The sequence below is a fragment of the Amblyraja radiata genome, chromosome 2 (genome assembly GCF_010909765.2).
Source record: "Amblyraja radiata isolate CabotCenter1 chromosome 2, sAmbRad1.1.pri, whole genome shotgun sequence".
Lineage (NCBI taxonomy): Eukaryota > Metazoa > Chordata > Chondrichthyes > Rajiformes > Rajidae > Amblyraja > Amblyraja radiata.
The window spans coordinates 33404387-33426606 of NC_045957.1; the positions used below are offsets into that span (position 1 = coordinate 33404387).

The following is a 22220-nucleotide window of genomic DNA, read 5'->3' on the forward strand; positions in this document are numbered from 1 at the left end:
TGCGTGCGACAAAGGCAAAACCGTTATAATGGGTGACTTCAATCTACATATAGATTGGGTGAATCAAATTGGCAGGGGTGCTGAGGAAGAGGATTTCTTGGAATGTATGCGGGATAGTTATCTAAATCAACATGTAGAGGAACCAACGAGAGAGCAGGCTATTTTAGACTGGGTATTGAGTAATGAGGAAGGGTTAGTTAGCAGTCTTGTTGTACGTGCCCCCTTGGGCAAGAGTGACCATAATATGGTTGAGTTCTTCATTAGGATGGAGAGTGACATTGTTAATTCAGAAACAATGGTTCTGAACTTAAAGAAAGGTAACTTTGAGGGTATGAGACGTGAATTGGCCAAGATTGACTGGCAATTAATTCTAAAAGGGTTGACGGTGGATATGCAATGGAAGACATTTAAAGACTGCATGGATGAACTACAAAAATTGTTCATCCCAGTTTGGCAAAAGAATAAATCAGGGAAGGTAGTACATCCGTGGATAACAAGGGAAATCAGGGATAGTATCAAAGCGAAGGATGATGCGTACAAATCAGCCAGAAAAAGCAGCATACCGGAGGACTGGGAGAAATTCAGAGACCAGCAGAGGAGGACAAAGGGCTTAATTAGGAAAGGAAAAATAGATTATGAAAGAAAACTGGCAGGGAACATAAAAACTGACTGCAAAAGTTTTTATAGATATGTGAAAAGAAAGAGATTAGTTAAAACAAATGTAGGTCCCTTGCAGTCAGAAACAGGTGAGTTGATCATGGGGAACAAGGATATGGCGGACCAATTGAATAACTACTTTGGTTCCGTCTTCACTAAGGAAGACATAAATAATCTGCCGGAAATAGCAGGGGACCGCGGGTCAAAGGAGTTGGAGGAATTGAGTGAAATCCAGGTTAGCCGGGAAGTGGTGTTGGGTAAATTGAATGGATTAAAGGCCGATAAATCCCCAGGGCCAGATAGGCTGCATCCCAGAGTACTTAAGGAAGTAGCTCCAGAAATAGTGGATGCATTAGTAATAATCTTTCAAAACTCTAGATTCTGGAGTAGTTCCTGAGGATTGGCGGGTAGCAAACGTAACCCCACTTTTTAAGAAGGGAGGGAGAGAGAAAACGGGGAATTACAGGCCAGTTAGTCTAACATCGGTAGTGGGGAAACTACTAGAGTCAGTTATTAAAGATGGGATAGCAGCACATTTGGAAAGTGGTGAAATCATTGGACAAATTCAGCATGGATTTACAAAAGGTAAATCATGTCTGACGAATCTTATAGAATTTTTCGAGGATGTAACTAGTAGCGTGGATAGGGGAGAACCAGTGGATGTGGTGTATCTGGACTTCCAGAAGGCTTTCGACAAGGTCCCACATAAGAGATTAGTATACAAACTTAAAGCACACGGCATTGGGGGTTCAGTATTGATGTGGATAGAGAACTGGCTGGCAAACAGGAAGCAAAGAGTAGGAGTAAACGGGTCCTTTTCACAATGGCAGGCAGTGACTAGTGGGGTACCGCAAGGCTCAGTGCTGGGACCCCAGCTATTTACAATATATATTAATGATCTGGATGAGGGAATTGAAGGCAATATATCCAAGTTTGCGGATGACACTAAGCTGGGGGGCAGTGTTAGCTGTGAGGAGGATGCTAGGAGACTGCAAGGTGACTTGGATAGGCTGGGTGAGTGGGAAAATGTTTGGCAGATGCAGTATAATGTGGATAAATGTGAGGTTATCCATTTTGGTGGCAAAAACAGGAAAGCAGACTATTATCTAAATGGTGGCCGACTAGGAAAAGGGGAGATGCAGCGAGACCTGGGTGTCATGGTACACCAGTCATTGAAAGTAGGCATGCAGGTGCAGCAGGCAGTGAAGAAAGCGAATGGTATGTTAGCTTTCATAGCAAAAGGATTTGAGTATAGGAGCAGGGAGGTTCTACTGCAGTTGTACAGGGTCTTGGTGAGACCACACCTGGAGTATTGCGTACAGTTTTGGTCTCCAAATCTGAGGAAGGACATTATTGCCCTAGAGGGAGTGCAGAGAAGGTTCACCAGACTGATTCCTGGGATGTCAGGACTGTCTTATGAAGAAAGACTGGATAGACTTGGTTTATACTCTCTAGAATTTAGGAGATTGAGAGAGGATCTTATAGAAACTTATAAAATTCTTAAGGGGTTGGACAGGCTAGATGCAGGAAGATTGCTCCCAATGTTGGGGAAGTCCAGGACAAGGGGTCACAGCTTAAGGATAAGGGGGAAATCCTTTAAAACCGAGATGAGAAGAACTTTTTTTACACAGAGAGTGGTGAATCTCTGGAACTCTCTGCCACAGAGGGTAGTCGAGGCCAGTTCATTGGCTATATTTAAGAGGGAGTTAGATGTGGCCCTTGTGGCTAAGGGGATCAGAGGGTATGGAGAGAAGGCAGGTACGGGATACTGAGTTGGATGATCAGCCATGATCATATTGAATGGCGGTGCAGGCTCGAAGGGCCGAATGGCCTACTCCTGCACCTAATTTCTATGTTTCTATGTTTCTATGTAATATTCTTATCGCTGGGTTGTAAGCTGCCCAAGCAAAATATGAGTTGCTGTTCCTCCAATTTGCGTTTGGTCTCACCCTGACAGTGGATGAGGCTGCAACCACAGGAGGTGCAACATCTGTCCCTATTCCTGCTCCGTCGACTACATGCAAAGACCCTGACAGTCCTTTCAAGTGAGGCAGAGGTACGCCGACACCTCCTCCAACCACATCTACTGTATTCGCTGTTCTAGGGTTGGAGTCCTGTATATCGACAAAACCAAGCGCAGGCTCGGCGACTGTTTCGCTGAACACCTTCGCTCAGTCCGCCTTGGTCTACGTGGTCTCCCAGTTGCTAAACACTTTAACACCATTCCCATACTGGCCTTTCTATTCTGGCCCTCCTCCACAGTCAGAGTGAGGCCTCATATTTCGCTTGGGCAGCTTACAACACAGCAGTATGAATATTGATTTCTCTAATTCCAACTAATTTCTGCATTCCTTCCAACCCCTCACCAAACTCCCCCCCACCCTACCCCAGTGGTCCTACCATCTCCACGGTTTGCAGCCTGGTATCCCTCTCATTAGCACATCTTCCACAGCCAACAATGTGCCATTATGCACTCCACCCTTCCTGAGGTCATCAGTGGCCAGCCCTGTTTCATTCTAGACTTATCTCCCCTCTAGTTTCCCTCCATCCCCCCACCTCTGTCTTTCAGTCTAAAGAAGGGTCCTGACCCGAAGCGCCACTTATTCCCTTTTTCCGGAGATGCTGCCAGACCCACTAAGTATATCCAGCATTTTATGACTCTCTTCGGTATAAAACAGCATCTGTAGTTCCTTCCTACACACAAAGTCCTATAGTTGCCAGATTATTGGAGTTTGATTGTACTCTTATTTTTGCATTGCATGGAATATCATCTATAGTTGTTTCTGCACTAAGGTTGTCTTGGAATTATACATCACCGTTCAGGCCTTTAGATTAATAAAGAACTTGTTGCAGCCAAAACACTCCCACTGCAGAGTATTAACAGTGGCATTGGCTCTGCCACTGTGTTGTATATGACCATGAGAAATGGTCTTCACAGACTCAGCGGGTTTACAGTGAATCTGATTGCTTGTACGGCCTCTCACTCCCTAAATCAATGAAGTCTGTTCACAATTTTACAATTGGGATTTACAGTTATACAGTGTAGAAACAGGCCCTTCAGCCCAACTTGTCCACACTGACCAACATGGTCCCATCTACACTAGTTGCACCTGCCTGTGTTTGGCCCATATCCCTCTAAATCTGTCCTATCCATGTACCTGTCTAAATGTTTCTTAAACGTTGTGATAGTTCCTGCCTCAACTTCCTCCTCCGGCAGCACATTCCATACATCAACCGCCCGTTGTGTGAAAAAGTTAAGGGCCTGTCCCACTTAGGCTATTTTTTAGACGACTGCCGGCGACTAGGCTGTCTCCACATGGTCGCCGGGGTGTCGCCTGTATGGTTGTGAGTCGTCTCCTCAGTCGCCCAAGGAGACGTAGCGTTTTTCTGGTCGCTGCTGGATTTTGAAATGTTCAAAACCTTTCGGCGACAGTCGGCGACCGTGGGCTTGTCATAGCTGGTCTTCTCCTGACGTAGGTGCTGTCGTAGGTTGTCGTAGGTTGTCGCCAGGATGGTTTAGGTTGTGGCCAGGTGACGTAGGTTGTCGCCGGTGCTGTCTTCAGTGACTTCCATTGTCGTAGTCGTGGCAGTTGCCAAAAAATCGCCCGGTTTTTCAGTGACCTATGACAGTCGCCTGCAGTAGCCTAATAAATGGTCAGGATCGAACTCGGGTCTCTGCCGCTGTATGGCAGCCGCTCATAAACTGAGAATATATTCCTGTTTTCCCAATCTACCTCATTGCAACCTTTGCACTTTTCCTTACCTGAATTTTCTCTGTAGCTGGAATAATATATTCTGCATTCTGTTTGTTTTTCTCTTGCGCCTGTTGCATTTTGTACTCATGGCTGGACAACATGTAAACTGAGGTTTTCCACTGTACCTCGGTTCTGGTGCCAATAATAAACCAAATGCAGTATATAGTCATCCACCACAGAAACAGTCCCCTCATCCTAACCCGTTCATGCCGACCAGTTTTTACAACTCAGCTAGTCCCATCTGCCTGCATTTTTTTCCCCATATCCCTCTAAATCTTTCCTATCCACGTTACTATACAAATGTCTTTTAAACTTTACCAGTGTACAAGATCATGAGAGGAATAGATCGAGTAGATGCACAGAGCCGCTTGCCCAGAGCAGGGGAATCAAGGATACCAAACACCTTCATCAACATCTTGTCCGCCTGCGCCACCACTTTCAAGATTCAAGAGAGTTTATTGTCATGTGTCCCAGATGGGACAATGACATTCTTGCTTTGCTTCAGCACAACAGAATATAGTAGGCATAAATAAATACAGAGCAGATCAGTGTGATCATATACCATTGAATATATATATACATATATAAATAAGCAGATAAAGTGCAATGGGCTCAGAGTTTTGTTTGAGTTGAGTTTAATAGCCTGATGGCTGTGGGGAAGCGCCTATTTCTGAACCTGGATGCTGCAGATTTCAGGCTCCTGTACCTTCTACCTGAAGGCAGCGGGGAGATGAGTGCGTGGCCAGGATGGTGTGGATCATTGATGATGCTGTCAGCCTTTTCAGGGAACTGTATCCCGGGAAGCCGCGTGGGGGCAGGAGTATCCCGGGAAGCCCGTAGACCGGGGACCTGCCCAGAAGCTCCAGCTCGCCCCCCGGACACTGAGGACTTGCCCGCCCACTGAACCCGACTCACCCGACACGGATGGTGCAACCACGACCTGCGTCGGAGACCGGAACCCGCCCGGTGGCCCCGACTCACCCGCTATGGATCAGGGGCCCATGGCAACCCACCTGGAAGGCCAGTAAGCAGTCCAGCTGTGGGAGGCAGTGCGTGGCCTCGATGGCTGGGGGCTCTACGGCACGGCTGGACTGGTCGCCGCTCCCAGAGGCCGAGCACGTGGACCAGACGCGGTCTACAGCGGTGGAGCAGCGACGGAGGACACCAACGGCTACGCTTGGCCAGGCCGACCCTGCAACATGGCCAAGACAACAGGCCTTCATAGTCAGACCAAGATCCCCGCACTTACAACAAATGGGACTTGAAAACGGTGCCAAATTGGTGATGCTGTATACTGCATTAGTGTATTATGCTATATATTTGAACTGTTTCTGAGATGCTTATCTAATATGTATCAAAGTGCTTAAGTATAGTGAGACTTCTACTGAACGGTATCCAAAAATGAATATCACTGTACCTCACTGGTACATACTGGTACATACCATATGTACCAATCTGTGTAACTGTACTCTGAGGTCACTCAGAGCAGAGTGCCACACTCTCCAGGGTCCTACCATTCACTGTGTATGTCCTGCCCCGGTTTCACTTACCAAAATGCATCATCTCACACTTGTCAGAGTTAAATTCCATCCACCATTCCTTGGCCCACTTCCCTCGTTGATCCAGTACTTTTCGTAAACACAGACAGCATTCCTCACTGTCCTCTATAAAACTAATGTTGGCCGTCATCTGCAAATTGATTAGCCACATTAACCACATTGTTGTCCAAATCATTAATATGGATGACAAGCAACAGTGGACCCACTGGTCATGGACCACTGGTCATGGAACTCCAAGCACCGAACCAACCCTCCAATACCACCCCCCTGACTCCTGCAACAAAGACAATATCCATCTGGGTTGCTCAGCCTGGATCCCACGAGATTTACCTTCCCAACTAGTCTCCATGCAGGATTTAAGCCACTGGCTAAAATCCATGTCCTCAGAGTCTTCCACTCTGCCCTCACCAAAATCCCCATGGTGACCTCTTCCAAACTCCATCAAAGGTTCAGTGGTGCAATGGTACTCTATTTTCAATGGTACTTTTAAGTACAGTGATATTCTTTTAAGTGACTGTCTTACTATACATAAGGACCAATCATACTGAGTGTAAGAGAGTGCGGCAATCGACCACGTTGAGACAGTACACCAGAGTCGCCACATTTCTGGCACCATCTTGCCCCCTCAAGTCCAAAGTCAATGCCTGTGTGACATGATCTTCAATGCACAAAGCCATGGGAACTACCCCATAGCAGCCCTTGTCCATCCAATGCCGAGAGATCCCGCAGCTCAGAATTTCCTCCAGTAGCTTCCTCTGCTGATTTCCTCCATTGGTTGTCAAGTTCTTCAGCCTGTAGTTCCCTTGCATGTCCTTGTGGCTCTTGGTAAATAAAGGTACAGCATTAGCCCCCCTCCAGTCTTCCAGTAGCTTCCCAATGGCCAGCGATTAAATGAATATCTCTGACAGGGCCCCTGCACGTTCTTCCCTAGCTTCCCACAACGTCCGAAGGTACACTCTGGTGAAGCGATGGGGATTTAGCCTTAATTGGTTCAAGACTGCTACCACGTCCTCTTTTGAATGAATGAGGACTTTATTGTCTCGTGTGACGAGTCACAGTGATAGTCTTTGTTTTGTATACCCAAGGTATGCAAAGAGTGGCCATGTAAAGGGCAGCGACAAAGTTACAAAGTATCCCGCGCCGGGTCCTCCATTGTTCCCCCCCACATCCCCCCTCACAGTGGTTCCCCCACGGCAGGTCCTCCTTTGATCTCAGCGGTGCATCCTCCGGCTCCCACGTGACCCGTCCTCGACCACCGGCACCCTCATCGATCGCCGCATCGGCCTCCTCGTCGATCGCCAATCCGACTTGCTCGATGGCCGCCGCCGGGCCCACCCCTGATGCCTCCACAGCAACCACCTAGAGACCAGCCGTGGGGCTCCACCGATCTAGAGACCAGCCATGGGGCTCCACTGACCCAGAGACCAGCCATGGAGCTCCACTGACCCAGAGACCAGCCATGGAGCTCCACTGACCCAGAGACCAGCCATGGAGCTCCACTGACCCAGAGACCAGCCATGGAGCTCCACCAAACCAGAGGCCAGCAGCAGAGCTCCACTGACCCAGAGACCAGCCATGGAGCTCCACTGACCCAGAGACCAGCCATGGAGCTCCACCAAACCAGAGGGCAGCAGCAGAGCTCCACTGATCCAGAGACTGGCCATGGAGCTCCACTGACCCAGAGACTGGCCATGGGGTTCCGCCGCCTGGCTTCTTTGCGGCCTCCTGGGAGGCGCCTGCTACTCGCTGTCTCCTGGGATTATAGTTTGGATCTGGTCCCCATCACATCACTATTTCTTTCCTACTTTCCCCCGCAGTAAATGGAATTGAGCAGTATTCATTTAACACCCGACTCATCTCCTGTGATAATAATGTTGAACCCTAAGCGGCCCCACTCTCTCCATCATTACCATATTCCTTTTAATATAAGTGCATTCAGAAAGTATTCAGACCCCTTCTCTTTTTCCACATTTTGTTACGTTACAGCCTTATTCTAAAATGGATTAAATTCATTTTTTTATCATCAATCTACACACATCTCATAATATAAAGGCGAAAACAGGTGTTCCGAGATTTTTGCAAAGTAATTACAAATAAATAACTGAAATATCACATTTACATAAGTATTCAGACCCTTTGCTATGACACTCAAAATTAAGCTTTGGTTCATCCTGTTTCTATTGATTATCCTTGAGATGTTTCTACAACTTGATTGGAGTCCACCAGTGGTAAATTAAATTGATTGTACATGAATTGAAAGGCACACACCTGTCTATATAATGTCCCACAGTTGACAGTGCATGTCAGAGCAAAAACCAAGCCATGAAGATGAAGGAATTGGACGTAGACCTCAGAGACAGGATTGTGTCGAGACACAGATCTGGGGAAGGGTATAAAACAATTTCTGCAGCATTACAGGTCCTGAAGAGCACAGTGGCCTCCGTCATTCTTAAATGGAAGAACTATGAAACCATCAGGATTCTTTATAGAGCTGGCCGTCCGGCCAAACTGAGCAATCGGGGGAGAAGGGCCTTGGTCAGGGAGGTGACCAAGAACCCGATGGTCATTCTGACAGAGCTCCAGAGTTCCTCTGTGGAGAACCTTCCGGAAAGACAACTATATCTGCAGCACTCCACCAATCAAGCCTTTATGTTAGAGTGGCCAGACGGAAGCCGCTCCTCAGTAAAAGGCACATGACAGCCCGCTTGGAGTTTGCCAAAAGGCACCTAAACAGGATTCTCTGGTCTGATGAAACCAAGATTGAACTCTTTGGCCTGAATGCCAAGTGTCACGTCTGGAGGAAACCAGGCACCGCACATCACCTGGCCAATACCATACCTACGGTGAAGCATGGTGGTGGCAGCATCATGCTGTGGGGATGTTTTTCAGTGGCAGGAACTGGGAGACTAGTCAAGATCGAGGGAAAGATGCACAGAGCAAAATACAGAGAGATCCTTGATGAAAGCCTGCACCACACACCGTTCAGGACCTCAGACTGGGGCGGAGGTTCATCTTCCAACAAGACAACGACCCTAACCACGCAGCCAAGACAACGCAGGAGTGGCTTTGTGACAAATCTGTGAATGTCCTTGAGTGGCCCAGCCAGAGTCCGGACTTGAACCTGATTTAATATCTCTGGAGGGACCTGAAAATAGCTGTGCATTGACGCTCCCCATCCAACCTGACAGAACTTGAGAGGATCTGCAGAGAAGAATGGGAGAAATTACCCAAATACAGGTGTGCCAAGCTTGTAGCTTCATACCCAAGAAGACTTGAGGCTGTAATCACTGCCAAAGGTGCCTCAACAAAGTACTGAGTAAAGGGTCTGAATACTTATATAAATGTGATATTTCAGTTATTTATTTTTTATTACTTTGCAAAAATTTCTAAACACCTGTTTTTGTTTTTTTATTGTGGGCTACTGTGTATAAATTGAAGATTAAAAAATTGAATTTAATCCATTTTAGAAAAAGGCTGTAATGTAACAAAATGTTGAAAAAGGGGTCTGAATACTTTCTGAATGCACTGTACTTGCTAAATCTCTTAGGATTTTCATTGATCTTGTCTGCCAGAGTTATCTCACTTGATCCCAGCTGCCAATACCTGACATTTTCCTCTTCTTCTTGTGATGAATGCCTCGATATCCCACAACATCAGGGTTCCCTAAGCCCACCAGCTGTTTCTGAACACTTCCGATTTATCCTTTAAATGCCTTCCACTTGTCAGACTGCCTGTAAACAACATCTCCCAATCAATGTTCCTGTCTAATACCATCAAAACCGTGTACTTCAATAACCTGAAACTTAAGGGTTTTGTTCCATTTTCCTCATCCTGGTCAGTTTTGAGACGTTTTATTTTTCTGATGCATTTTGACATGAAATTCTTCTTGGGCACTTGAGAAAACAGCTTGCCCAGTGTGTCTGCCCTTCTGACGTGCAGAGAACTTCACGATTCCGGCGTCTGCACTTCATTGCTCCTCTGAGGGATTTTCTTTGCACCGTTAATTTCTGTCAGTCTGAATTTCTAAAAATCCATCTTTCCTCCTGTTTCCTCCCAGTTTAACCTTAATCTCCTGCTCCCCTTCCATTTGTTATTAATCAGTTTATTGGAGACACTCTCCTTTCCTCCTCAATTCTGACCCTGGATCTCTTCCTGAGGTACGAGTCAATATGTTTTTCTCGTTTTCTGTAAGCCTGTTTTATATCTGATTTATTTGTTTTAGTTTAGAGGCTCATCCAAATTCCAGTGGGTTAAACATTGCCACCTGTCACCTCCATGGTCCATATGTCTATGTTGAATTGAGTATGTCTGAAAAAGAATTTGCAATTGTCTGGCAAATCATTGCAAAGTTATAGACTGGTTCGTCCTGCAGACGCAGGCTCACTTGCAAATGGATTAAAACATCATACAACTCCTTTATACGTGGATGTGAGAAACTGCATGATGTATTCATGCATGGTAACATTTGTCTTAATAATATGCGAAACAAAAGGCCCAGTGGCTCAGCGGGCCAGTTACCACCTGACAGCGGCAGAGACCCGGGTGCAGTCTCGTACGCTGTCCCTGTGACCGTGTGAGGTTTTTTCGGGTGCGTCCTTCCACATTCGTACACCCAGTTTTAGGTCCCATATCTGAGGAAGGATGTGATGGCGTTGAAGTGGAGGAGGTTTACATGAATGATCCCAGGGATGATTGGGGTTAACATATGATGAACTTTTGATGGCACTTGGCCTGTACTCGCTGGAGTTTAGAAGAATGAGGAGGGACCTCATTGAAACATACAGAATAGTGAAAGGCTTGGATAGTGTGGATGTAGAGAGGCTGTTTCCACTAGTGGGAGTGTCTAGGACTAGAGGCGGAGTAGACTTGATGTGCAGAATGGCCTAAAGTCTGCTCCTACAACTTATGAATTCCACAGACGTACAGGTTTGTAGTGTAAGTTATTGGGGCAAATCCTCCAAAATTATGGAAGAACTCGGGGGTAAAGACCTGGACATTTTAAAACGGACATGCTGGCTACAAAAGGAAAACCCCCAAGGGGTCACAGAAGAACAAGTTTAAAACCTGGGTGCGGGCCTGGGCAGCCACATGACTATGCGAATGGTGGGAACAGGAAAGGTCGGGACGGCGATAACGAGATTATCTTGGAAAGACAAAGGAAGGAACGGAGCCTCAGCAGACGGGGGTAAATAGCCCAGCAGCAAGACAATCACCATTGTAAATGGCCCATCCATCAGGACAATGGGAGCCCATCCAGGTGATGGGATAACGATCGTGCTGAGGCATCGTGACATCAGCAAACCTATTATTATCGGAAGCCTATTGTTCATGCCAGATCGAAACTGGGAATCATCGAAAGACCCTTTTGTCCAGAGGACCACGTGGGAGGTTTCAAGGGGGAAATTCGGGTATAAAAGGGACAGTCAAGCAAGAGCTCGCTCTCTTTTCTGCTCTGTTGGATGGCTCCTGACCCTGCATCGATCTAGCTGTAAGTACCTCAGACGACCTGGTGACGTTCCCGAAATAGGATAGAGGTTGAGAGAAGAAGGGGAAAGGGGGTGTATCTGTAATTAAAATTGTGTAAAGTAAGTTTTACAACGTGCCCGATAATTTTCTTTCCATTGTCTTAGTTTAAAGCATAAGTTTAGCCACGTATTATGTAGTGTTGGTGAGATTCGATTTCTCATTGTTTAATAAAGCCTGTAAATTTTAGACTTGCTTTGAGTCCGTCTTGGTTTCTGTTTTCTCTCAGCAGCACGCTCTGGTCAAGTCAACCTTTTATCATATCCCACCATAATTCCGAGGTCTAGAACCCAGGGGAATCCCTTTTTTTGTATTCTCTCTCTTAGGAACCGCTCGAGTGGAGTGGTGGCCGTTTGACACACCGACAAGGGAGAAAATCACTCAGGCAATTGGGCCCAAAGTGGAGCAAAGGGAATCAAACCCCTACAGAAGGTTAATTTGCTTTGGTAAGGTGTAAAATTGTCTTTAATGCGTAGGATAATGCTAGTGTATGGGTTGATAGCTGGTCGGCACAGACTCAGTGGGCCATTTTCCGCACCATATCTCTAAAGTCTAAAGTTATCACCGTATCTTGTTATATGTGACAATAATAAATCAATACCACTACCATCCGATCACCAAATAGGGAGAATGTCAGCCCTTGTCCGTACTGGCTGCCCAGAGTAGGGTTTGATGGTTACACTCTCCCCATTAAACTCCATGACCACGTGATGTGCTGTCGAATGTTCCTGACAGAACCATGAGATGGTTCATTCACCAAAAACAACTCGAGTTTATTCAACCTTTACTTACAGCCGACAAACTCCAATTCAGGCAACATTCTGGTTAACCTCTTCAGCATCCTTGCCAAAGCAGCCTGATCCTTCCTATAGTTTGGTGACCAGAACCAAATGCAATGCTACAAATGTGGCCTAACCAAAGTTTTATAAAGGTGCAACATGACCGCCAAATAGCGAGCAGTCTTGACCACCCACATACCCTATAGAATGGGACTTTATCTTGTACTAAACGTTATACCCTTTATCCTGTATCTGTGGACGGCTTGATGTAAACATGCATAGTCTTTTCGCTGACTGCACAGCACACAGCAATAAACGTTTTTCACTGTACCTCGGTACATGTGACAATAATAAACTAAACTAAACTACCGGGTACTCATAGTAATAAAAAAGAACTCCAGATGCTGGTTTATTCCAAAGATAGGTCTGGATCCTTCTTCAGAGTACTGAATGCCCTGATAGATGAAGACAAGCATATTTTTTCCTGCTTATCCACCAGTGTTGCTACTTTCAGAGATCTATGACACTTATACCATCTCCCAAGGCCTCATTTGGAGTCTGAACTATTTTGCTAACTATAGGGGTCGGCAGCAGAGTTCAAACATTGTCATACAAAACTAATCAAACCAAGTGCTGGGCGAACACGGTGGCGCAGCGGTAGAGTTGCTGCCTTCCAGCGAATGCAGTGCCTGAGACCTGGGTTCCATCCTGACTACAGGCGCTGTCTGTACGGAGTTTGTACGTTCTCCCCGTGGCTGTGTGGAATTTTCTCCGAGATCTTCGGTTTCCTACCACACTCCAAAGACATACAGGTTTGTAGGGTAATTGGCTTGGTATAAGTGTAAATTGTCTTTAGTGTGTGTGTAGGATAGTGTTAATGTGCAGGGATCGCTGGTCGGTGCGGACTCGGTGGGCCAAAGGGCCTGTTTCTACTCTGCATCTTTAAACTAAAAATAAAATAAACTCAATGGGTCAGGCAGCATCTGTGGAGGGATGACCCATCTTCAGACTGAAGAAGGATCCCCGCTCAAAACATAATTTGTCCCCTCTCTCCCCTATGTTCCTCCAGCGCTTTGATTTAGCTGAAGATTCCAGCATCTACAGCTTCCTGTGTCTCCATGGTCATAAAAATGCTGTATTTATTGCTGTACATATAGTGTTCTACATTTAAGTCCGGCAGTGAAACATTTTATTCAGCGACACGGTTGTCACCTTTTTATATTTTAATTAGACCAGGCAGCTCAAAGCAAATAAAATACAAAGCCTACCGTATTTCCAACTTGATAGGCACACCCAGACTTGGAAAATAAAACACTTCACTGCTTGTGCGTTGTTGCACAGGGCGTTACATAGATGTGAGCATTTTCCTGGCATATTTCTCATTAACATTTGCATCTCCTCCATTTGGAAAATCCCAGTTATATCTCCAACTAAATTATCTAATCATCCTTTTCCCACTTCTGGGTTAGGGCTTTGAGGTGCAGAAAACAACAGGAGCCTGAAAACTATAATGTCCAGGTTCAGGAACAGCTTCTTCCCTACAGCCATTCAAGCTATTAAACACTATAACCTCCATTAAGCTCTGAACTACATAGACTATTATTGTTATTATTCAACCATTATAGTTGTTTGTTTTTATCTGTACGTATGTGTGTATAATACATGTGTCTATGTTTGTGTGTATGTGTGTGTGTGTGTATATATATGTATATGTATATATACACACACACACACATATATATATATATATATATATATATATATATATATATATATATATATATATATATATATTAGACCAAGTGCAGACCCGTAGGGTCTGTTCCCCCAACGTGCGGTTGTGGGGGGGGGGGAGGCGGCACGCAGCGTCACACACACTAACTATCCCCCCCCCCGCACTCACGCTAATTACCCCCTTGATATTATAGTAATATTATTAATTTACTCCTTTTACCCCATAACCACCCTATCTACAGACGCATAGCCCCCAACTTGCAGTCACATCTAGAGAGGGGGGGGAGGGGGGGGGGAGGGGGGGGGGGGGGGAGGGGGGGGGGGGGGGGGGGTGGTGGGGGACACTTACATTTGAGTAGACATGTGTTCAGTGTTATTCACAGCTCAGAGAAACGTGACCCTTTGCCTTCCTCCAGCTTGCAGACACTGATTGAGGCACACCACTTCCTGGTTTTATAGTCCCTCCCCCCTGCCGCCAGCAGGGGCAGCAGAGAGAATGGGGAATTTTGTAAAATCATTAATATCTCTGTCATTTTTCATCAACTGGAAAAATCCTCGGCACACATATGGCGGAGGGGGGCTCTGAGCAAGGTGGCCAAAAATGACGGCCGTAGGTGGCGGCGTTCTCTCGGAAATCGCAGCACAGATGGCCAAAACCGGTCAAGAACAGACTTTTAGTAATATAGATATACACACACATATATATAGATATACACACACTGAACTTTATTTTTCTCGTTTATTATATTGCTTACAGTATACAATGTTTACATATTCTGTTGTGCTGCTGCAAGTAGGAATTTCATTGTTCTACCTGAGACACATGACAATAAAACACTCTTGAATCTTGAATGTTGATGTGGTAGACACGAAATGCTGAAGTAACTCAGCGGGTCAGGCAACATCTCTGGAGGAAAGGAATTGGGGCCTTTTCAGGTCGGAACCCTTCTTCAGACTCAATGTTCCCTCAAGGCAAGGTCAATGTAGTTTTGGCTTCCCTGAACTCCCAGTGAAGTGCGACATCCGCCTTTTATCAACCTTCCCAACAACAAGGAGGCTCTTAAACATTACAATTATTAAATTCTATGGACTGCCTTTGGTTGCACTAAGGACTTTGAACTTTTTTGCACTAGTCTCGGGGTTATTAATTTATTACTATTTTGTTTATCTGTGTTACATTATCTGTGTGTATTGTGGTTGCAGGCATGTTATGCACTGCAAGTGAGAATCGTTTTGTGCCACGCCTTGGGTGTGTTCATCTCTGGCCTCTTTGTCCAACCATCTGCCTATCAACCCCCCCTCCTTGTCCTGTGTTCACAGATGACCTGCCAAGCTTTGTCCTGCCCCTCCTCACTACTAGCTTTCTTTCCTCCTACACGGGTCACGGGCAACAGGCCCGAACGATCTTCCGTCCCCTTCACTATCAATCCTGACTTCTTGAAGATGCTGGGGATCTGGTTCCGGGAGGCTGAGGCATGTGGCACGAATTGGCTGGAGCGGATAGCCAAGGTGGAGAAGAAACTGGAGCTGTGGAGACAAGGCTCCCTCTCTATAACAAGAAAATTGTGGTCATCAGGTGTGAGGTGCTCTCGGGGCTGCTGTACTTGGCGCAAGTGTGGCCTGTCCCTCCCTCCTACGCCACAGGGATCACCCGGGCTGTCTTCCACTTCATCTGGTGGTCGAGGATGGACCGGGGCCGATGGGTCACAATGCACAAGTCGGAGACAATGGGTGTAAAATCGTGCCCAACGCTGCCCTCACCCTGATGGCCACCTTTGTGTGTGGCTGCATCAGGCAGAGCGTAGAGCCAAGGCACGTGGGCACCAAGTGTCACTACCTGCTGAGGTTCTACCTGTCCCCGGTGTTGCGAAGGATGGGCCTGGCGCAGATGCCACGCAATGTACCAGTCAGCTGGACATTGCCGCCCCATCTGTCGTTTGTAGAAAGGTTCTTCCAGACCAACACCTTTGACCACATGTCCATCGGGCAGTGGTCAGCACGGAACGTCCTGCAGGCATTGCAGGGAAAGGACTCCATGGATCCGGTGGTGTGGTTCCCAGAGCAGACTGCCCAGCTTGTCTGGCAAAATGCCTCATCGCCAGAACTGACCAACAAGCACCAAGACCTGAAGGTACACAAAATTGCTGGGGAAACTCAGCGGGTGCAGCAGCATCTATGGAGCGAAGGAAATAGGCGAAACCCTTCTTCAGACTTCGAGTCTGAAGAAGGGTTTCGGCCCGAAACGTCGCCTATTTCCTTCGCTCCATAGATGCTGCTGCACCCGCTGAGTTTCCCCAGCAATTTTGTGTACCTTCGATATTCCAGCATCTGCAGTTCCCTTTTGAACACAGCACCAAGACCTGGCTTGGCTGGCGGTGAGGGGAGCCCACCCAGTTAGATCCTTCCTGCACCATCGGAACCTCACTACCAGTGCACGCTGCCCTCGGGAAGGCTGCTATGGAGAGGAGACGGTTGCCCACCTCTTCGCAGAGTGTGGATTTGCAAAGACTGTTTGAAGAGGTCTGCAAGGGTCCCTGTCACGATTTATTCCGAACAGCTCTGTGACAGAGCACTGTTCCCAATGAGACTGACATCGAGTGCTGCTGGAAGGTCATCAACTCTGTGAAAGACCACTTCGGTCTGCCTGGGCATTGTTGACCACCCAGCGGAGCGAGATGTCCATCAGGGAATGTTGCCCGCTGCAGACTGCAGGAGTACATGCAGAAGAACGCACTGAAGCTTGGTGCAGCCAACGCCAAGGCTCGGAAGGGGACGACCACAGTCTAGGGTCCTTCCGCTGATGGACATGGGGGGCAGAGTGTGGTGGAGACACCCCTCAAAATAAGGGAAGGGATTCCAGCCAGCAGCCACATGAGTGGCAAGGGTGGGGGATAAATTTGTGTAAACTGTATTGAATGTATGTATAGCCTCCATGAATGTTGGATGGAGTCTTGTAAGGATCATGTACTGGATATGTTTATTTCTCGAATAAAGTATATTTTGAAATTTAAAAAAAAGGGGGGAAACATACACACTCCGAAAACCCCACGCAGGTCCCGGGGAGAACTACATACTCCGGACAGACTTCTTCTGCTTGCAAATGAAATATAAACCAAAGGAATTGTTAGATCTCAAGCCCGGTGTTGAGCAGCCAGGTTGTTGTCTCTCCGGACAGACACAACCCGTAGTCAGGATCGAACCCTGTCTCCAGCGCTGTGAGGCAGCAATTGCACACACACCCAGCTTCAATCTGACCGTGGGTGGTGGCTGTATGGATTTTGTACGTTGTACCGGTGACCGCGTGGGTTTTCTCCGGGTGCTCCTGTTTTCCCCACACATTCCAAAGACGCACAGGTTTGTAGATCAATTAGCTTCTGTAAATTGTCCTTAATGTAGGGGGAGATTCCATGCTGCATCTCTAAAAATGTTTTAAAAGCTTTTCACTGTTACCTCGGCGGCTCACGTGGCAATAATAAACCGAACTAAACACCATTGACTGGAGTTTACTCCACGGGGCTGGGTAATCATCTATCCACATCCCACCCCCAGTTGTTCACCGGTAACAAAACACTTTGCCTCACCTTCAGAGGGGTCGAAGGCGGTGGCTTTGCGCAGTCCCGTCCAACAGCGGAGCTTGGCCCGCTCGATCTGCAGTTGTAGCTGGCACTCGGAGTGGGTGCAGTTCACCTGTGGACAGGAACAGGGCGCGGAACTTAACACTTCAATAGACAATAGACAATAGGTGCAGGAGTCGGCCATTTGGCCCTTCGAGTATGCACTAGAGCGGCAACGCAAAACAAAACGAAATTAATTTTCATCTCCATCTTAGATAGACAATCTCTCACTTGAAACTACCCCCGGTTCTAGATTCCCCACAAGAGAAAAAATAATCTCTCGCCCCTGCGCCATTTCCCCAGCGCGTATTTCTCTCATTGAAATCTATTACAGTCTCACTGGTGGAGTTGCTGCCTTTTAGACCCAGGTTCGATTCTGAGTACAGGTGTTGTCTATATGAAGTTTGTGCGAGTAGGAAGGAACTGCACCTGCTGGCTTAAACCAAAGATAGAAACAAAATGCTGGAGTAACTCAGCGGGTCAGGCAGCATCCCCGGAGAGAAGGGATGGGTGACGTTTCGGGTCGAGACCCTTCTTCAGCTGATTCCTTCTGACCAGAGACGCTGCCTGTCCCGCTGAGTTATTCTTGCGTTTTGTTTCTGGAGTTTGTACGTTCTCCATGTGACATGTGTGAGCTTTCTCCGAGTGCTCCGGCCCAGGTTTGGCTTGGTAAATCTGTAAATTATTCCTAGTGTGTGTAGGATAATGTTAATGTGCGGGGATCGCTGGTCGACGTGGACTCGGTGACTCGAATGGCCTGTTTCCGCGCTGTGTCTCTAAACCAAACTAAACCACACACAGTTCACAGGTAAAGTATGATTTAAGACAATACCACAAACGTTGAGTTTGGCAAGCAGACTTGCGTGAAATGATGCTGATACGTGTCTACAAAAAACATGCATAGAGTCATACAAAGACACAAACGTGCTGGAGTAACTCAGCGGATCAGGCAGCATCTCTGGAGAATATGGATAGGCGAGGTTACAACTGATCGAGGTAGGGGGGCTAATTGCACTACTATTAGTCCGAAAAAGACACTATAAGATTCCTGTAACATAATTATACTACAATTAGACCGAAAGGGGTTCCGACCCAAAACGTTGCCTATCCAGAGATGCTGCCTGACCCGCTGAGTTACTCCAGCACTCTGTGTCCTTTTTTCGTAAACCAGAATCTGCTGTTCCTCGTATCTGTGGGGACAACGCTGGCGAATCGCAGGTAACAAACGGGTTCATCCCAGCGGGTTAAAATGGCCAGTTACTAAAACCTACAACATCAGCTCACCTCCCTGCCAATGAATAATCCACACAGACACACACCTAGCGATATGTTCTTCAAGTAAATAGTCATAAATACAGCACGGAAGCCGGCCCTTCCACCCAACTCGTCCAAGCCGACCCGTCTAAGCTAGTCCCATTTACCATCGTTTGCTCCCCCCCCCCCACCCCCCCTCTAAACCTCTCCTACCCATGCACCTATTCAATTATCGTTTAAATGTTAGGTAGACACAAATAACCACAGATATTGGTTTATAAGTAAAAGGACAGAAGCGCTGGAGTAGCTCAGTGGTTCGGGCAGCATCTGGGGAGGGAATGGAGAGGAGACGTCCTGGGTCGTTTCGTGTCGACACTCTTCTTCCATCCGAAGAAGGGTCTCAATCCGAAACGTCGCCCGCCTATTCCCTCCACAAATGCTGCCTGAGCCGCTGTTACTCCAGCGCGTTGCGTTTCTTTGAATGTTGTTATTGTACCTGCCATTACAATTTAAAAAGTGTTCTAATACCCAATTTTCGCCCCGTGCTCCAAAATGTCCAAGCTGGGAAATATATGGCATGCCGAGGTAGTTCCATCAGTATTTAATCTATAAAACTTTGCCGCCTTCTACTTTAACAATCACACTCGCCCCAGTGTCTAAGGCACGGAATTAGTTCATCAGAACTGGAATATAATTAGGATCCTGTGTTTGGTTGTGAACTGGATAGTTTGGTTGTGCACTTTCACTCGTGGCGCGCCGCTGCTGTGAGATTAGACCGGGATGGGACAGTTCAACAGAGATACGAAGGGTGGGCTGAAGGGTCTCAAGGTTTAAATCTACATTGGGAACAGTCTGTGTCCCAGCCCGCGCCCCCGAAATCAAATGAAAAATCATGCCATTAATCGCCTTGATATCGGCGGCGCAGTTCCGTTCGGGGTTGTCAAGCCTGTCTTATTGATTTCAAAACACGAACTCAGCGGTCAGGCAGCATCTGGGAAGGGAATAGACGGGCGAGGTTGAAGAAGGATCCCGACCCGAAACATCGTCTGCCTGCCCCTTCCCTCCACAGATGATGCCTGACCAGTGAAGTTCCTCCAGCACTTAGTGTTTTGCTCAAGAGTCCAGCATCTCCAGTTAGTCCCCTATCACTCTAATGTCAATGATCTAGTTAGCTTAATTGCAACAGTGATATCGAAACCGCGATTTAAAATAACTCAAAATGTAACAAAAGCAAAGTCGGGGGACGGGAATAACAAATCAAATAGTAATAAAAATAACAACAAAAACTATTGGAACACGTAACAAGCCAGACAACGTTGATGAATAGAGACATGTATCAGTTCGGTGAGTTTCTGCTTCATTTATTAGTCGGAAATGTAACTGAATGTTTTGCATTTCCCTGTTTCTAAGATTATCCTAAACAAAAACTAAGATTGTGAATGAATTTAACAACACGTTGATGAGGGAAGTGATCGCCAACGACACAAGTCTGAGTCTGATGAAGGGTCTCGACCCGAAACATCACCCATTCCTTCTCCCCAGAGATGCTGCCTGTCCCGCGGAGTTACTCCAGCATTTTGTGTCTACCAGCGATCTACAATGGTTTGTTTACGGACGTTGGTTGTAAAAACGAGCTGTACCGCGACCCGGATCCCACATATTTCCCACTTTCCCAACAATTCCGTGTGAACACCACACACACGGCCAGTTATTAACAGAACCCACCCGCTACTCACAGTAAACAGGGAGCAGAGGGTGAAGGCGATTTTCAGGAGGACGCCTGTCATTGTGAAGGCTCGTTGGGCTGACTGCAGTGAGGAGGCGAGCGCAGCGCGTCCGAAACCAGGACCGAGGCAAAGATGTGGCCAGTGAGGGGTTTCCAGACAGCGGTCGCAGCCTCTCCTCTCCCCGGGCGGCCTCACGGAGGGAAAGTACAAACATTAATTCCAAGTGATGCATTCAGGCAAGTCCATGGCTCGCTCATACTCTCTCTCTGTGCCCCGCACCCTCCCCTTGTCCTGTCATCTTTCTCGCACCCCGCCTTGTCCCTTCCCCTTTACCCCACCCACTCTCACTCTCCTCTCTTCTCTCGCTCCTTTCCCCATTCACCATCTCTACTTCTTCCGTCATCTCACTTCCCACCTTTTCCTGCCAACCCCCGCGTCTTTCCAAGTTCTGCAAAGCCCTGTTTTGGAGGAACAAGCTGGCGTCAATCTGCAGGTGAGTCTTGACCCCCCTCTCCCCCCCCCACCCTGACCACCAGCCCCCTGATCACCGGCCCCCTGACCCCCAACCCCCTGACCCCCAGCCCCCAGCCCCCTGATCCCCAGCCCCCTGACCCCCAGCCCCCTGACCCCCAGCCCCCTGACCCCCAGCCCCCTGATCCCCAGCCCCCTGATCCCCAGCCCCCTGACCACTGGCCCCCTGACCCCCAGCCCCCTGATCCCCAGCCCCCTGACCACCAGCCCCCTTCCCACCAGCCCCCTTCCCCCCAGCCCCCTGACCCCCAGCCCCCTGACCCCCAGCCCCCTGATCCCCAGCCCCCTGATCCCCAGCCCCCTGATCCCCAGCCCCCTGATCCCCAGCCCCCAGCCCCCTGACCACCAGCCCCCTGATCCCCAGCCCCCTGACCCCCAGCCCCCTTCCCCCCAGCCCCCTTACCCCCAGCCCCCTGACCACCAGCCCCCTGATCCCCAGCCCCCTGACCCCCAGCCCCCAGCCCTCTGATCCCCAGCCCCCTGACCCCCAGCCCCCTGACCCCCAGCCCCCTGATCCCCAGCCCCCTGATCCCCAGCCCCCTGACCACTGGCCCCCTGATCCCCAGCCCCCTGACCCCCAGCCCCCTGACCCCCGGCCCCCTGACCACCGGCCCCCTGACCACCGGCCCCCTGACCACCGGCCCCCTGACCCCCAGCCCCCTGATCCCCAGCCCCCTGACCCCCAGCCCCCTGACCCCCAGCCCCCTGACCCCCAGCCCCCTGACCCCCGGCCCCCTGACCACTGGCCCCCTGACCACCAGCCCCCTTCCCCCCAGCCCCCTTCCCCCCAGCCCCCTGACCCCCAGCCCCCTGATCCCCAGCCCCCTGACCCCCAGCCCCCTGATCCCCAACCCCCTGATCCCCAACCCCCTGATCCCCGGCCCCCTGATCCCCAGCCCCCTGATCCCCAGCCCCCTGATCCCCAGCCCCCTGACCCCCAGCCCCCAGCCCTCTGATCCCCAGCCCCCTGACCCCCAGCCCCCTGACCCCCAGCCCCCTGACCCCCAGCCCCCTGATCCCCAGCCCCCTGATCCCCAGCCCCCTGACCACTGGCCCCCTGATCCCCAGCCCCCTGACCCCCAGCCCC

General features: G+C 48.6%; 1 protein-coding gene across 2 annotated transcripts in view; it reads right to left on the minus strand.

The window, feature by feature from the left end:
- The window catches only part of vipr2 (vasoactive intestinal peptide receptor 2), an 81108-nt gene extending 60212 nt beyond the window's left edge, over nucleotides 1-20896 (minus strand). Inside the window, exons 1-2 of one of the 2 annotated variants that reach the window (XM_033044623.1) lie at nucleotides 20612-20896; nucleotides 17589-17694 (exon numbers count right to left, since the gene is read on the minus strand). In XM_033044623.1, coding sequence (XP_032900514.1) covers nucleotides 17589-17694; nucleotides 20612-20662 — 157 coding nt within the window. In that variant the 5' untranslated portion in view covers nucleotides 20663-20896. The remainder of the gene's footprint in view (nucleotides 1-17588; nucleotides 17695-20611) is intronic. The other variant, XM_033044633.1, reaches the window with a different exon arrangement.
- Nucleotides 20897-22220: the final 1324 nt, after the last annotated feature.